Source organism: Eleginops maclovinus, chromosome 20 (assembly GCF_036324505.1).
Source record: "Eleginops maclovinus isolate JMC-PN-2008 ecotype Puerto Natales chromosome 20, JC_Emac_rtc_rv5, whole genome shotgun sequence".
NCBI classification, from domain to species: Eukaryota; Metazoa; Chordata; class Actinopteri; order Perciformes; family Eleginopidae; genus Eleginops; species Eleginops maclovinus.
In genome coordinates, this window is record NC_086368.1 from 23,628,635 (window position 1) to 23,646,483 (window position 17,849).

General features: G+C 41.9%; 1 protein-coding gene across 1 annotated transcript in view; it reads right to left on the reverse strand.

The window, feature by feature from the left end:
• lrig1 (leucine-rich repeats and immunoglobulin-like domains 1) overlaps window positions 1-11,717 on the reverse strand; it is a 35,072-nt gene extending 23,355 nt beyond the window's left edge. Inside the window, 3 exon segments of the mRNA XM_063911547.1 lie at window positions 29-59; window positions 62-99; window positions 10,721-11,717. Of these exon segments, the coding sequence (XP_063767617.1) occupies window positions 29-59; window positions 62-99; window positions 10,721-10,923 (272 nt within the window). The 5' untranslated portion in view covers window positions 10,924-11,717.
• Between the last annotated feature and the right edge of the window lie 6,132 nt (window positions 11,718-17,849).

Here is a 17,849-nt window from a genome sequence, read left to right on the forward strand (position 1 = left end):
AGAAGTGTTGGATCATGTGAATACTTACAGTTCTCTCAGGTTGGGGAGGTTGTCAAAACTTCGACATCGATGGAGGTCAACTTGTTGTGGCCAAGATTTCTGGAAAAAGAGAAGAAGATGTAAATAAAGATGTAGCTCAAGTCCTTAAAGCACTTAATAGCAGACAAGTATGACATCAAAATATCAGCAGCAATAAATATCTTCCATGACTTTTTTGTATTTGTCAGAGGCATTTTTCCCTCATTTGATCCTGATCGATAACGCCAATTATGTCTCCGATTTGACGAACAGCCTCATACGTCCGGATGAAGTATGTCTGGAAACACTGCAGTACATCCATTGCCTTCAAGGAGGGCCGGATCAATATTATCGATACGGAGTGTCTCTCTCTCCTGGCTCACTTTCCAAACCTCACCCGCAGGCCATTCATCTGCATTAGTCAATTTGCACTTTAGGCTAACAGTGTATTTAATCGCTGGCACTTGACTTGGCTTATTACCGAGCGACTTGTCCGGTGATATAGCGTTACCCACCGTCGCAGAACAAGTGGGAAGGAGAGGGGGGGGGGTGAACCGAGCACGCATCTTTGAGCTTCCCACGGCATATGAATCAAATTTGCTTCACGCATAAACAAGTGCTATCTGTGTCACACAGCTCCTGCCCGGCTGGCATGCGGCTGGTCAGTTGGCAGAGGGGCGGCTGCAGTGAGAGAGCTGTTTGTTTTTTTTTCTGTGCGCCGGGTTAGGCCAGACGAGACAAAGGGAGCCCACAACTCTGGGCCACTCGCCTCCCCGCCCCTCCATCCCTCTGTCCAGACGTGAGAGACGGCCCAGGAATGTTTCACAGGCCTGCCGAGAGTTGGCTGCTTGTTCCCAGACACTAGGGACACTTCTACCTGATGCAACACATTCCTCATCCTCTTGTCCCACTGTGTGCTTTAAAGAGAGAGATACTTTATGTCATTCATTTAAGAGAAAGTAGGCATGGATATAATGGAAGTTAAAGTGAGGAGGCTCGGTCAGAACAAAAGCAAAGGACTGTAAACAATGTTATACTATTTATGAGCATCAATCTTAATCTCCAGCCCACTTGATAGGTTTCCTTTTCTTGTCTTCTGTGTTTGATTGCCTTTTAATGACAGCCTCGCTCCCAAAATGTCCTCCCTCCCTGTGTGTGTGTGTGTGTGTGTGTGTGTGTGTGTGTGTGTGTGTGTGTGTGTGTGTGTGTGTGTGTGTGTGTGTGTGTGTGTGTGTGTGTGTGTGTGTGTGTGTGTGTGTGTGTGTGTGTGTGGAGATAATAGCAGGGCATGTGTCTGCCCTGCAGGCATTGGCCTCGCAGGGAGGTGAGCATGTGTGTTGCCAGATTTGCACGGCCCCACTCCACGCAAACTAACTTTTATTGGAGCAAAAGCCGGGTTAGTACATGATGCTTTTTTTGGTTAACACCTCTAATACGTTTCAAAGCAAGCAGATACTGCGGGGTTGAGTTAGACCCCTGCAGATACCTTTAGTATCAATCACATATGTGTTTGTTCCAATAATCCAGCAAACCTGTGTTTTTTTGTCTTTTTTGGTTGCCAACAACGATTCAGCATTTTTTGCAATCCTGAGAGGGCATTAGCAGCATTAACATAGAACAACAGTACCAAAACTGAGGCAAGTCCATCCCAAACTATGCTTTAAAGTTGAGATCATTTACTGGGGCACCTCACATTGCAGCCCAACTCCCGAAATGTCTGTGCCCTGCAACAGGAGGCAATTACCTCGTTGTGGTGAAGCTAAGTGAAAAATCACGCAGCGTTCCAACGGGCCGCCTCTGCCTGGAGGGACATTTATTCACACACACGGCTCAGACAAGATGAACTTGGGAAAGCGGTGTCATCTGGACGAGCAATCTGTCGCTTTTATCAACCTGCTTTTGGCACGAAACAGTCGAGATATTTGACCAGTGAACCTTGATTTACAAGCGTATAAAAGATTTACCCTGGGACTCGAAACTTTTATTTAGCATTATAAGGTGGAGGAAATTGGCTATGCACTGATTCATAGCCTTCAAACTCAAAGCTTTATGTAAAAAACAGAACAAAAGGATGACTAAGAAAGGGAGGCAAGTGGCGTTTGAGAGCCAAAGCTGCCGTCCTGGTGCTAAAGGCCACGGCAACAAACAGAACGGGCCCTTTGTGTGAGTGTGCAAGCATGCATGAGCCTCTTTCTCCGTCACCGAGGGTGTTTACACAACTGAGCCGTTTCCCCTTCATCTCACTCCCAGCCAGATTTATTTTATCAGATTAGATAAGTTTCACAGCTTTTTAGCACCTACTGTATGAAGCGATGATAACGCCCGTTTCCCTCCCTCTCCCTTCCCCCCTCTCTCTCTCCTGTGGAGGGAGGGGACTCCAGTGCTAAGTGTGGTTAATGCTTTCCAGAAAGTGACCTTACAATCACGCAGTTTCTGGAAGAAGCCTTGAAGCCATTAAGAGTTGTTGGACTTTGAGAGATGTAGACACTAACACCAGCAGAGACAAACATCCAGAGAGAGCAAACCAGCCACAGGTTCACGTCGTATTATTTAACCAGCTGGAAAAATGGGATGTATAGAGATGCGAACGGGCGCTGTGATCAACCACGGCAAACACTACAAAGCAGTTTCACTTGCAGCTTCAAACGCAGCATTCCACTGTACGGTACAACTAGTTTAGACAAATGGGCAGGACTGTTTGAGATTAGTCAGCAGGATCTAAATCAAAAGATCTCTCTGCCAGGTACTTAACCAAAGAAAGTGTGTGATAATTCAAGGCCGTATGTTGAGCCAAATGCTTACTTTCCCAAGCCGTTCTGACTGGTGCACTAAAGCCAGGTGGGCATTTTTTTATTCTCTTCTCAATCGTTTATCAATCATTCAAAAAGACATTCAATGGATTAATGAACATTTGCAATCATGTCACCACTTTGTTCAAAAATGATCAATTTAATCAAAAAATCATTGTTTAACCACAGAAACATTACACAGTTGTTTCTCGCGGCACACTCTAAGACAACATTCCTGAAGTTAAAACTACTTGCAAATATTCACAAATACAAAAAACAGGCCCGATTTAACATCAACCATCTGTTCTGAGCAGCTCCAGCCAACACTTCAACTGTGTTTGAGCAAACTGCTTGCCATCAGAGAGCACAAAGGTCAGCGTAAACTCTCTGCAGTCAGCAGAGCTGGAAATGGGAAACTAAAGAGCCGGGATAAAGAGGTGCAGTTACTCTTCCACCTTCCAACCTAAAACACCCGCCACAACCCAAACACCTCCCCACACCTTACAAACAATCAACAAGGAGGACATGTCTTCAAAAAGCTTTGACAAGAACACCACAAATAGGCAAAAGTTAAAGTCAGAAACAACAAATAAACAAACATCCCTTGCCCTGAAGCCGTGTCACGAGTTCGAAAATAATCAACACAGCATCAAATAATGACTCTTTGGATTAACTCGTCTATCAAGAATTCAAAAAAGAGCATTTGCTTATTACTGTCATGAGGTTTGTTGCTTCTTCTCTGATAAATATGCAAAACTTTGTAGCTAAATAAGCAATCAACAAAAAAATGTAAATCAACTTAAGAACAAAACTAGGATAAGTGGACTTCGATTTATGTAGCTGATAAGTGATTTTTATTATCTGACTTTTTTATGACTTAATAATAATCAATGTTATTTGTAAAGCACCTTTCATTGCTCAAAGTACTACCAAAGTGCAAGATACTTTAAAAAGCAAGCACACGATAAATAAAAGACTTGTTTTCAAGAAACGTATGAATGCAACAATATTTAAAGTGGTGCTTCTGCTTTGTTATCTGTATAGCTACTCACTTTTGACCAGCATTTGTGACCCTAGTGAACTTTGAATTGCAACTATTTTTACCTTTTATTTTGCTTTCATAAGCCTTAGCAAAAATCATCTGATAATCAGCCAACTCTGGGAAAGATATGCAAGCAATTGGAAAAGTTAGCTTCGATCTGGAAAAGAAGTCTTCAAAAGATGACTCATAAAAGTCTGCCTGACTAAGCAAACAGTCTGAGGAGAAAAGTAGGGCTCAGCGCCTGCCGTGGACTGTCATGGCTGGACCATGGAGCTGATCCGACATATAAAACTCATTAAAAGCCTTTAAAAAATAGCTGTGTTACGGGTGCTGTGGGAGTAGAGGAAATCTGGGGGTGCAGGAGTGATGTCATAGCATATGACACTACTCTTGTAAGTCAGCACTGTGTGTGTGGGAGAGGGGGAGATGTGGCTGAGGGAGAACGAGCGCAGGGACTTGCACACACACACACAGAGATACATCATCATTATCTTCCCCTGCTCTATCATAGACAAATGCAGCTTGAACTTTGCTCGCTGAAAGTGTGAAGTGATGTCAGTGATGAGCCTCCTGTAGTCCGGTCGGTAGACAAAGGCCCTTTAATGTGGTCCATTTCAGGGCATCGTAAAAACTAGTCAAATAATAACCTTAGTGTCGGAAGGCCAGACACACACATACACACACAACTCTCTTCCTGTCATTAAGGGCCAGTTTATAGCCAGGCAACTGCAGTGAGAGTGTACACAAAGCCAACAGCGGCTCCAGGCCTCCATTTTACCTAGCAGTCAAACAGAGGAAGGAAACCAGCAGAGCAATATCTTATCAACTTTGATAAAAGCATAAGCCGGCAAACAAGTTCTCAGGAAGAGTTGTGATGATAAATGCAAGGAGCTAGAAATCTGAGTGAAGGGCACGATCTTGCAAGGGTGAGGGGATGTTAGGAGCAAGATCAGAGGGGTGTAGCGCTGACGGGATCGGCATATTTCACCATTTGCATTACAGATTCCGAACGCCCCCACACACACACACACACACACACACAAACTCCACAAAGGAGTCTCAGCAGCCTTTGAAATCAGTGAGGCTAGGAGGAGCGTGACTCTGAAGTTTTTCCAAAGCAGGAAGGCTGGCCACATCTTGGGGCCATGTGCACGGACCATTCTTCACGCTGCTGCTTATGGGGATGGAGCGGGGCCCTCCAAACAAACGGGGGGAGAAGGTTGGGAAAAAGGGGTCTGCAGTAGAACCCCCTAAGCACTGCGCCTGGACCATCCACATGAGAGGCACTGGTGTTGTCCAAAGAATCCTGAGTTGAACGCTGGATTAAATTGCGGTTTGTTACAAATGGCGCCACATTAGGAGTAAAACGGAAATGAGCGTCCTGGATACATCTGAAAGAACAACATAAATACTGCACGTCTCTCTCAGTTGACCCTACGCTCCCAACTTCAAAGAAATAAAGACTGTATGATTAGTACGTATGATTTCCCCCCCATTTATTGTTTATTATAATAGCAGGGAGCCATTCTCCAATAATCACGCTCCAGCCATTGGTGAAAAAAAGGGTTTAAATACCGGACTTCAAGTATATGTGGGTGTCTAGACTGTGGAGGTCTAATGCTCCTTTGCTTTCTACAGATTCAGAAGAGAATAATATGGAGGAGAGGTCGAAAATAACCTTCTCGGAGGACCGCCTAGTTTCTGGGGAGAAGCTTCACTTGCTCTCCCTCTCCGTCCAAGTCACGCTTTTTTTTTCTCCTCCCTCTCTAACATCTTCTCCAGATTTCCAAACTCTTACCAGATGTACAGAATTCACAGATGATTCATCGATCAAGCCCACTTTGTAGACACCGACATCGGGGGGATAGAGGGAAAGGTGGAAAAAAAAAACTTGGCGCCCAAAAGTGTCTTCACAAAAGGGCCATCTATTCTGCTGACTGGATTCCTGGAGAATGACTTGTGGCAGCAGCTGTTTGATTGTCATTAAAGCCGGTGCGAGGCCATGAGCTCACTTCCATGTCTTTGTGTAAAAGTCAGACTTTATCAGTTGTTATTAGAGTAAGGGCTCAACCTTAGCTGTCCCTACTTCATTTGTTCACAGCTAATGTTATGCATGAATCACCTCAATGGGTTAAAAGAGGTCTCTATTACAACACAAAATAGATTGCCGCTTGTTTTCGATTTCCATTTCGGCACTCACGGTACTTTTACTGTCCAGCTCAACTCCAAACAGCCTGATAAGGAAGAGAAAAAGTAAAGAGCAGCTGATTAAAATCTGTGCCAATAATAACATCATCTTCCAAGTTCTAGAGTTTGACTTTAATCTGTCTGCAAGGGCTAAGGAATCAATGACAATAAACAAACTTAGTATAATCACTCCCATTACCACAAGATTACAAGGCTGCGTAGCGAGAAATGTGCTGGAAACCACACTGGGCTCGGCCCTGCAGAGTGTTGCATCGCTCCCTAAACTGCTATAATGTTCACCTGTTGAAGCAGAGACGCATTTCTGAAGTTCATGGACTTTACAACAACCCTTCTATCAAGTTGAAGGGTTCTTACAATGGAAATGGCCATGATAGAAACACTGGCCCAATGAGGAGCATAGTCTTGCTGTGGTAATCCACTTGAGCTGATAGTGACATACAAGCAGACAGTCCTGTAATGTTTCATTTCCTCTGGGTTTTCTCCGTGTGTTACAACATGTGTGACAGTGGTTGAGGTTTCTGACCACCGACAGGACTTTCACCCACCAGTGGAACCAGCCTGAGGGAAGCAGCCGCAGCAGCAAGCAGACCGTGTCATTGACAAAATACTTCCAAGCAGTGGGTGGAAAATATCCTCCTACCTCGCCCCATATTGCCCACAGGCCAGGTGATCTGTGGCCCCACCCTACGCCGACCAATCCGGAACCAGCCAGCTGAGCTCCCGGCCCCTGTCAGGAAACCGCCAACACAAACCCATTTCCTGAGGGTTGAAGCCAAAACCAACTGCTGGGGGTGGTGTTTACCAATAAGGCTGTGCTGTGAGGTTTAAGGCTACGGCTTGGGGTTTAGTCGCGGAAGAACGCTGGGTGTACACCGAGCATTATGGTCTGCACATTGGGAAGATTGGGAAACCACTTAGGAAATGCTTGGGTTACAAAGGGGACCATTCAAGATCAGACTTCCCCTTGCTCTACACCAGTTTCTGCAAGTTAATGATGCAAGGATTGAACTTCAACGAAGGAAAATCTTCATAAAAAACTGCAGCTTTCTTTAACAATAAAAAACAAAAGGATTTTACAGTTTCAGGAGACAATATAGAGGCGCTGGCAGAAAAAACAAACAAACACATATCTGCTTTGTCTCTCTCAAGCCACAGCAATCTCAGCCAGCAAAATTAGTAATGTTCATGCTTTTATTAACTCGCAAAATCCCATTACGCCGCTGGCTCTGTGGGTAAAAATGCTTTTTATACACATTACTCTGGCTGCAAATAAGATAAGACACCACTCCTGGGAGGGAATATGTGACTGTGTGAGGGCAAACTTGCTTTGAATGTTATTAGGCTATTCATCAATCAGAAACAATAGACAGACATCTGAGACGGGGGTCAGTTTGACAAAAGCACTGATGTAGAAACAGCAAAGGATATGTTCAAGAAACATGATGCAGAGGCTTTACACTGAAATGATCTTCTTGCTATGTAGCATCAGCTCATTATTATTGCAAAAAGTTGTTGCAGAAAATAATTGTTTGTAGCAAACCTAATCAACCACCCAACTAACCCTTATCCCTTTCAATCTTATCTCAGTCTGTTTTTTCAGGATGTCCCAAAATATTTGATTCCTGATTCCTTGCCAAGGCCACTTTCTCACAGGAGACTCCTAAAATCAGGTAAATTAATTGAGATTAAAATGTCCTCCGACATTTTTCTCTTCACTTTAACAGCCTCTGGACTTTAGGATATCTACTAATGGATACATTTCCAACACCTACCCCCTAGCTCCCTAGCTTCCCTGGTTCCTAGAATTACTTTTGAAAACAAAGCACTCTAAGTGACTTAAATTCAGTGCATAATGGGACATTTTTCATCAGGTCTAACGCCACTTAAATTGAATCCTAACTACTTATAAAGCTGCAGATTTCTAAGGAAATTGCAATATAGCAGTGTCACTTGTAGAGGCATCAAAATCTACTTCTTTCTAGCTACACCTTGCGCTAAAAGCTAGAAATACATTTGTGTGTGAGCAATATTTCTCCACCTGCACAAAACTTTGCAAGGCTCCCACATCCTGACATGACTCTTCTCCTTAAGAACTATTTCCCCCTGTAAGCCACAGTGTGAATGCGGGTCCTGAGGTACCACTGCTGTGTTCATTACTGTAATCCCAATTTAAGAGCCTGTATAAAGATAATTGCAGCAAATACATGACAGCGCAATCCTTCTCCGCCCACACAAAAGGGTGGGAAATCTCAATTCATTTTAAGCTGGGTTTATCCTCTCTGCTTGAACTACTGAGATTCTATAGACAGCAAAGCAGAACAGAGAGGCTGCTGAAACGTCTGTAACAAAGGGTTCACGCACACATGCTTGTTGGACTAATTTCTGAGGGGTTTGTTCTTTATTAATAACTGCATTCACGCTTGTTCAAGCTACTTGTGTAAGTCCAATCCTACAGGTGTTTTTGTACTGTGTAAAAGAGAGGAGGAGGAAAGTTGGCCTAAGTGACTTGTGTTTTCTGTCCACAACCAATACTGTCCTCCCTCCCTCCCACCACTTCTGCTGCTGCTGCTGCTCCCTCCCTGGGGTAAACACAACAGAGACAGTCGATTTCACACTGATTTAGCTTGGCTCAGATGCCTGAAGGTAGAGATGCACAAACACACTTTGTTTTAAAACAAGGCATTTGGCAAACTGACACTCTCAGTGAGCTCTATTGACTGGATCAAGCTATTACTGTAGCGCTGAGCACTCGCTATATCAACTTTAACTTTCAACAGTTCTAGTTCCCCTCTTGTATGAGAATAAGGTACACTCAAGAGCAGCACACATACATTATTTTTGCACAGGCAGCACTCAGAAACTAAAATAAAGTGGACAGGTCTTGGCGAAGGGTACCTTATAATGGGATCACATCAGCCCACAAGTGAAATTGTCCATACCTGTCTCTTTGTGTGTATAGTAATCATCTGCTAATCTGGCTCGTTTACAGACCCCGAAGGAACTGAGCAGGTTTCCTTTGAGTTACCTGCCAACGCTACGTGACTATCTCAAGCGGTGTGGAAATATTTAACCTAGGTGTTTTAAAAAGATAATTCAAAGCCATAAAGCCATTTCCTTTGAAAACAACAAGATTGCGGGTCCTTAAATCTTGACCGATAAGGTTTGGCTGAGATAACAGCAGGGAAGTTGCGTTTTGGAGGTTAGAAGCAGCTGTTTCACATGGAACATTTGTCCAATAATAGTTGTCCTTTGTCCAGGAGAACAGGAGGAGCAGTGTGTATCTACGTACTTGCATGATAAACAGCGTCTACACTTGAACTTGGCTAAGTGGTGCTTCAGGGCAATGAGGCTACCCGGGCACAAGTGCCGTTATTCATGTTTTTAGAGGACTTTTTAAAAGTTGCATTCCTTACTTCCCAAGGGAAGATAAACTGCCTAACACAGGAACCTGGGAGCCAGAGAAGTCTTTGGGTCTCTGGTCTTTAACCCCACGTTCCAAAAAGAAACACACACACAAACAGATGCTGATGATTCTGTAACAAGATGCCCAATTGCCACAGAGGACTCACAAATGCCAATGGCCATTGCGATGTACAGAGGTGAGAGACAACTGATTAAGAGGACAGAGAGTTGTGCATTTCTGTAAATCATTTGTCACAAAGAAGAGGTTTAACCATTATGACATGCTTTGCTGTTTTTGTTTACTCAGCCTGAGGGGACCGTTTGTTAATTAAATGTTTGGATAAATACAAAAAGCACACGTCTTGTAACGTCTCTAAACTGCAATCATTCTGGAATCTAATCCAATATTTATTAAAAGACACTATTGTAAATTTGAAACAGATTTTTTTTTTTTAAATAGGGTTAAGAATAGTTTCAAACCAACAGGATAAGTTTAAGACAAAATACAAAGATGTGCCACTATATGTCAATGTGCCCTTGAGCAAGGCATTTAACCTACTCACTAAATAATGTCCAGAAACAGAGTAGCCTAGTTTGTGTGTGTCCCTGTTGTTGCAGCTATCGTTACACCTGTTACAGGGCGAGATAATACAAGCCTGAATAAATTAGGCAAAAAAGCGTTGACATAAAAAACTGATACTGAAAAGTAAATCTGCCCTACAGTCAAACACATAAAGAAACCAGTTTGCCAGTTGTCTTGTTGTGAAAGAATAGGTGCTAACTCAATTCAAGCATTGCATAAACAATATTTACTAAGTTACAACGTCATTTGTCAGAGCTGTGTGTGCAAACAGGGCTTGTGGTTTGTTGTTCCATTAGTTTCCAGAGAGGGGTGCAGGGACCTCCGAGGGGCTATAATGGGGTAACAGGAGGTCCCACCAGGAACATTAGTAAAACTTTAATTTTACACCTATAAACGTTACTGTTATGAAGAAGGGATACAGGTGACAGCTGGCTCTTCACTCCCTCTAACACTTGATAGACAATTGTGCAAATCCTAACCACAAAAATCTTCTCAGACGGGATTCCTTCAGAGGCAACCGTATCAACAGAAGCCCCCTGTCTCTTAACTCTATGTATTAATGTCCTTTAACGTTAAGTTTTCTTTGATAGTACACACTTTTCCTTTCGTTATAAACATTGTTACCCCGTTATGGGCCGGTCAATAAATAGGCTAGGTCAAAGTAAGCGCTTTACTTACAAGGAAACAGTCCGGACAGGAAGGTCCAGAGGCGTAGCTGTCAGCTCCAGGTTACTACAGTCCACTGAATCTCCGTCGCAGGTACAGTTCTGGGCACACGGCAAGTCTGAGCTCAATCCATAACTGATACACAGTTCGACCGACAAAATTAAATAAAAAACACACCGAGAAACATATCCAAATCGTCCCAGGGACGCCGCCATTTTGTATCCAGTTTTAATAGCGCGGCCGTTGAGCTCTCTCCTCGCACCCACAAACTTGAATATTAATGTCTCTTCGGAGAAACTGGGAGGCTTTTAGAGCACATTAATTGTATTTTTGTGCTACATGGGCTAGGAGAAAAAATTGCGGTGTAGTAGTAAGTTTTCCATCCCAGTAATAAGTCATTTAGGACACAAGTTCCCAGTCCAACTTTCTCCTCTGGTGTCCGACGCGGGCTAAAAAAAAATCAACGGTGATTCACATAACTAGCAAAAGTCGTCCTTAACTCACATTTATGTTTAAAAACAGTGTTCGAGAAAGTCGAATAACTACTTTCCTGGTAGGATATCTGCTTTTGATGACATGTTGGAAAAACATGCAACAGCAAAGTGTTAAAGGACACAGTAACTGTTGATCAATAGAGCAGCAGCAAGTTTGAAACTTAGCAAACCGGTTACACGTTTGACTCCTTGCAGGGTTATAACACGTCCACTACAAAGTTGTGAATGTAAAAAATAAGTTAAGACCCGCGGGAATAGTGCCGAAAACTCCAGCGTTGGTCTCTCAAGTCGAGCACTGCAGATCGTGATATCTACCCAGCACTTCGCCGCGGTAGTCGAATAAATCCAACTTTGAAACACAGAGAGTCCGATCCAGAAGTACTCAGCCGACAGCTTATCAGGTGCAGTCTGCGGTCACAGAATCTCCACGATCCGATTAATAGCAAAATAGAGTCCCCCCTCCTTACGACCGTGTAGCACCACCATGAGTTTTTTCCTTTCCTGAGTTACTTTTCCTTTTTTTTCCTGTGAGATCGTTCCGTAGTCCCACGTTGGATGCACAACAGCGATTCAAGGGTCCTCCCATGGCTCACCGTGATTGGTTGTTGTAGTTTGAGGGGCGGGTCAAGCACCCACCTCATTGGTCGTTGCGGGTTCTTCGAGTACGAGAGCCTTTGAACGGCTGTCAGTCAGCGGTGGTTGGCCCCGCCCATGTTTCCCACCCCGGGGTGTGAAACCGCACCGCCACCTCCTCTCACTCTCACTGCTTCTTAAAGAGACAATCACCGGGATCAGGCTCTGTAATCGCATTATAACAAGCCATAATAACATAATTGGTTTGAATGCCATAATAATTCCATTTAAAGTGTTAGTTTGTAAGACTTAAATCAAGAATTGCATGTAAAAGAAAAAAGGAAGAGGAAGTAATAGACAGCTTTTCCTCCACACTTCACACAGGGCATTTGAAGGAGAATACCAGCAATTAGTTGGCCTAATTATACCCACAATTTTTTTTTATTATTGCATGTGCCACTAGTGAACATTGTTTTAATAGGTGTGCCTCTTCAAAATGATTTTAAACATACTTATTTGCTCTGTAAACAATCCACTGTTGGGCGTAGACCTATATTCATTGTTTGTGCCCAACAACTGCTCATTCTGAAGGAATATTTGGTTTATTTCCAATAATTGATTGATTGGTCAGATGCGCTAGGTGCATGTCAAATCCGTTTCTAGTTGTATTTCTTTGATGCGAGCCTAAATTCGTTTAAAAAAAAACAACTTACATTTACAACTGAGTATTTGAGCTCAGTTGTAAATGTGTCTTAAATAATGATTTTGTGTGTGGACAGTAACTAACTTAACATGAGTGTGTGTTACCAATTTAAGACAGCAAAATGTGTTGTATGTTTATGTGTGCGAACATTTTCTTGACTTCACTTTATGTGACACCTACTTATTAATTTGCAAGTAAATGTTTTTGATACAAATTATATATTTAAACTACCAGCCACTAGGGATGAAAGAGGAACTCTGGTCTGTTACTTGAAAGTAACAATAGCACAGTGTAGAAGTAGGCTACTAGTAAAAGGTGCATAAGTATTCCAATGAAAATATACTTAATAGTCCAGAAAGTACAAGTATTTATGTTTAATGGCTTATTTAAGAATAGCATAACATATAGATTATAATACTGAATAACCATTGTTGATGCATTAATAATTAATTGCTAACGTCGCAGCAAAATGAACACTTTTACTTTTGAATCCCAAGGGACATTTTGCTGATTTTAATCAAGTTAAAAGTTGGACGCATGATTTTTACCGGTTATTTTGAAATAATCTTTTACCCGGATCGTTACATCTTTCACCAGATGTGATTATTGAGCAAACAATGATTTACGCAGGTGTGTCAGAGCATCACATAATTGTGTGCTAACTAGGTGTGTACACTTGTGTGCAGTCACACGCATGCATGCCTGTATGTTTCATGCATCCAGAATGATCTCTTCAACATTTGAGCGTGCCCTATAATGGCCACATGATAGCGCAAAATTCCTCCCAAATGTTGAAGTCATGTTCCCCCTTTAGTCTCAGAATCTCACATATGTGATAAATCACAGGTACCGTCAGCCTCCTGGCCCCATGAACACTTTTGTTCTCTTCACATTTTTTTCCTGGCACTGACAGACTGTATTGATTGACTTGATCAGAGTTATTGTGATAGCTCTGTGTTTGGAGAAGCCCCAGATTTCATTGCTATTAATCACGGTAGCGAGGACACAGATATTCACACCTGCAGCACTGCGGGCGCTTTAGTAGTACAGTTCCTCGTTCCTTTTTTCCAGTGAATAGGCAAAGGTTTCACATTGCATCATGCCTGTGTGAGTGAGCACAGTAGCCTGCAAGGGAGGCCCTGCAGCTCTTAGAAGCAAAGAAACTATCTGAGAAATGAAACCCTGTTAAAACATGATTCATAGGTAATGGAAAACTGAGTAGTGGAGAACAAGCAATCTGTAAAAGTGTGCACTGAAATACTATTAATTGTAGAGTTTATAATAGTTTGGAGCTTTTAAAATGACTTTAAATAAAATACTCTTTTGGGAAAACTTCATCAAATGTCTGTTAACCGAAAGTGCACTTAACAATGAAGAATAGGTTTGAAATACATAACATTTCTAAAGTTGACAAATTGATGCACTGTGGTCTAGTATTCATCCACTGAGGAAAGACTCGGGCTTTCTTTGATCGAAATATGTTTTATGATAAGATTTCCTACGATATATCTATTTGAACTATTTCTAATAAGCATATTTCTATGTGGCATGATTGATACTTATTTATATTTCATAATGCATAGCATATATAGAATTTTGACAGGTATCTTCCTCATAACTATCTATAAAGTGAAGTTTGAAATTTCTGCCAGATAACAAAGTTAGTTTCAGTCTTTTTATAATAAGTGAAAGAAGTTCAGAAACTTTACTTCAATACCCCACTGCTATAAAGTGTTGTGCATTGACATTGTTACTGAAGAAAAAGTATCATCAAAAAAAGGTAGCTAAAGTATTCAAAGTTAAATTGCCCAATGCAAACATAATAAATAAATAAAAACACCCAGAAAAAAAATACTTAACAAATGTTTATATATGGTAATTCATCATCTCTCAACTGTTTACTTTATTAATTGCCCAGATGTTCTGTATGACATTTTGTCTGGTTTGATGTATAAGAAACATCATACTTGAACAACTCCGGTATGTTTTATGCAAGAAATAAGAGTAAAAAGAATAATATCCACTTTGAATTCCAGTGGAAAAGTATAATGTAGCATAAATAATACTCCAGTAAAGTGCAAGTCCCTAAAACTGGCCAAGAAGAATACTTGTTCTTCGTAACATTCCACCGCTGATAATAAGACTAAATTGACATTTCATCTTCTCTTTTTTGTTCCAGGCTTTCTGTGTCCTGTACATATCTTCAGTCCAGGCTTACAAGTGACAGGAGGTCTCCAACGACAGCTATCCCGAGTATGCTGCCTTCTGCGTTTTGATGTTCCTTCGACAGATACGGTATGTGGACCAGGTACTCTGGGGTCTATTTTGAGGGGACTGTTGACACGTCTTTTAATGTGATTTATTTGGTGGATGACCTGCACTGGATGACTTGGCACACAAATAACTTTACTAATGCAGCAGGAAAATACCAGGTTAACATTTTGACCAACACACCAAGCTCAGGTTAAAGGGTCAAGCTAAAGCTAAATGTGCTGCTTGGTTCTTTCTTAAATCCGAATAACATAAAAAAGTCTGCTGGAGCAAAAGTAGATAAGTGATGGAAACTGCTGTATGTAATCACCTGAATATACATTTTCTATATTTTTTCATCCCTTCCAAATTTTATCTGACAGAGTCTTTCTGATATTTTCCATCAAACAATAAAATGTATCAAAAATTCCAATGTTTTGTCACGGCAAACAACAAGACAAAACAATTTCCTAAAATAGTTAACTTCACTTTTGTGCATGTTTATTATTACTTTACTGTTTTTTATTTGATTTGGTTAGATCTGGTCGATGTAGCTGGTAGAAATAAAGAAGGTATGATAAAATATGTATATGTGATATTCATTTATGGGCTTGATTTTTTTCATCGCCCCTTTTTCTTTCCTTGAGTGCTCTGACGATACACATGGAACCATCCTGAGGGATATTTCTCCTAAAGAAAAGTTTGATTTATAATCTGAGAAACAGAGCACCCTGCAAAGAATTCACATAGTAAGGAAAGCATTAACAGCTTTTGCTACCATATCTGGTCTGCACTTTATACTCGCCCAGCACCCATCCTCTGGTGAGCTGCTGTGTGAAGTTGTGACTGATGAGAAGAGTGGACGTGGGTCTGTCATGAGAGCGCATTGTTAATGGGATAATGACTGCACCAGATGAGCCCCCTGTCTTTTTTTCTGTATAGATGTTTTTAATACCAACCATATTGGCGTTTACACAGCTGGAATGGAGTGAACGTGTCAATACTGACATGTACAAAGATTCGGAGATGGTATGAGAAAAATTGAAAGCTGTAGATTCATTGGTGTTTCGTGAGGAGCCGACTACATATTGTTCGCATTTCCACTTTTTTTTTGGTGCCGAAGGGGCAACGCTATGGCATCCGCACTTGGGATGGTGAGAGACCCGATGGATGCGTAAGGCCTGGGTCGATTCATCATGCTCGTCTTACTGGAATCTTCAAAGATAAGAAAACCATCTGCTGCAGCTATTCATCAACTATAAAATGGAGAGGCGTGAAACCTGGCCTGCTCATCACACTGGGACTGGATGGCTAACGGGTGTTGCAGGAGCGTGGATATGCTTTGCTAATACGAAGCAGGAACGGTTCAGGCATTTCTGTCCATACCATGCTGCATGCTAAGTGGCATGATGCGCGGCCTACAAGGAGGCGAGAGTTAAAAGGGAAAAGAGTATCGCAAGACAGAAGTAGAGTTAAAGAGAATACGCGTTTTCGGATCGGAGGAACTTTTTTATAGCTCTAAGGACCCGTTCTTTCAAGAATTAGGAACAATTATTTGAAACATGCTTTGAAGGTCTTTTTTAGCTCCTATTTCAGACAGTGTACTCTAATAGAACATGAAAAGCTTGAGTGTATAGTGATCGGTCGAACATGTAAGCTAATGCAATTACATTTTTACAAACTAGTTAGCCTTTTTAAAAATAAAAGGATGTTTGGGGGCCGGTCTGGTCCTCTGTTTGTGTCACCAACTCTGCAGTAAGCTTGCCTTTGTTCCGACTAGTTTATGTTATCAAATATCAGTATTTGGGTTATCATCTTTTGTCCATCATTGTTGGCACACTATCAGCCACACTCATCATCTTCTTCCTCTAATCTTTCTCTGGCATCCACCTTCTGTGAAGTTTGGCAACCGATCGAAATGAAAAATAAATCCCTGTGACCATGACACAAGAGGACATGCTATCACTGGTAAGCCACACATTCAGGAATCATTTGGATTTTTTCTAAGTTGGAGGATGCGTTAAACTTGGAGCTTCACAGTGCGGACGTGACTTATAGAACTTTGTTCTGTTTTGGTACGCCTAGAAGTGAAAGAATTGACTATTAGAACAATTATATTGAAAGATGTCTAAAAAGGGATTAGGTATAATATGTTAAGGCTTCAGCCCACTCCTTTTCAGTCAGTACTTTTCTTTTATAGTAATCAATGAACATTTATCTCACCCAGGTCATGAACTATAAACAGCTGTTAATAAAGGAGGTGAAAACAAAATGAATACAGAAGGCTCAACGATGACGTGGCTTTAAGTGTTCAGAACTGCCACATGATGTGCAGGTGTCCAAACACCACAGCATTCCTTTTCTTCTCCCAGTATTAAAAACAAAAATCTATATTCAAAGTGTGTGCCAACATTTACATTTCTCATCAATGTTTGTCCCATGAGCCGAGTGAATCAGGCTGTGCCAAGTTCCTGTCAGGAGGTAAGGCCTGCCATGCAGCTCGGCCGCCCAACAGCAAGCGATCAGAGACAAACCATACCAGCTCTCTAACCTGTTCCATCACGAGGTGGGCGTGGTCAGATGCGCTCGCCCTTTCTGTTATGCTTACAGTGTCAGCTCCAATGAAGGTATGCTTTGTTGAAAGTTGAGCCAAAATGGCAGTTAGTTTCCACGTCCTTTCAACAGGTGTTTACTTGTGCCTACATTACTCACATCCTCACCCTGCGAAGACAAAGTTGAAGCCGTGGTTTGTTAGTTTTCAGCTTCTTTGACAGGCAGGGTGGGGAAGGGTGACTCTCTTATGTATTTGGCTATGGTTGTTTTAATAGGCCTTGTCAATAGAATATTTCATAAAAGAAGCGACGGCCCGGAACAGTTTTTGTTCTGTGCAGGGAGAGGAATGTGCTTGTTTCACTCTTTGAAAGGTGACTTCTGTGTTGCACGGCTGCGGCGGCCAAACAGCTTTTTGTCTGCCAGCACTCTTTGTTTCTTAGTGTGAATGCATTTGTACCAAGAAGGGATCTCATTCTCTCTTTTGTCTTTGCCTCTCCCTCTTGCGCTCTCTTCAGTGTGTAAAGGGGCTTAAACACAACATTTATTGTTGTATAGAATTTAATTATCA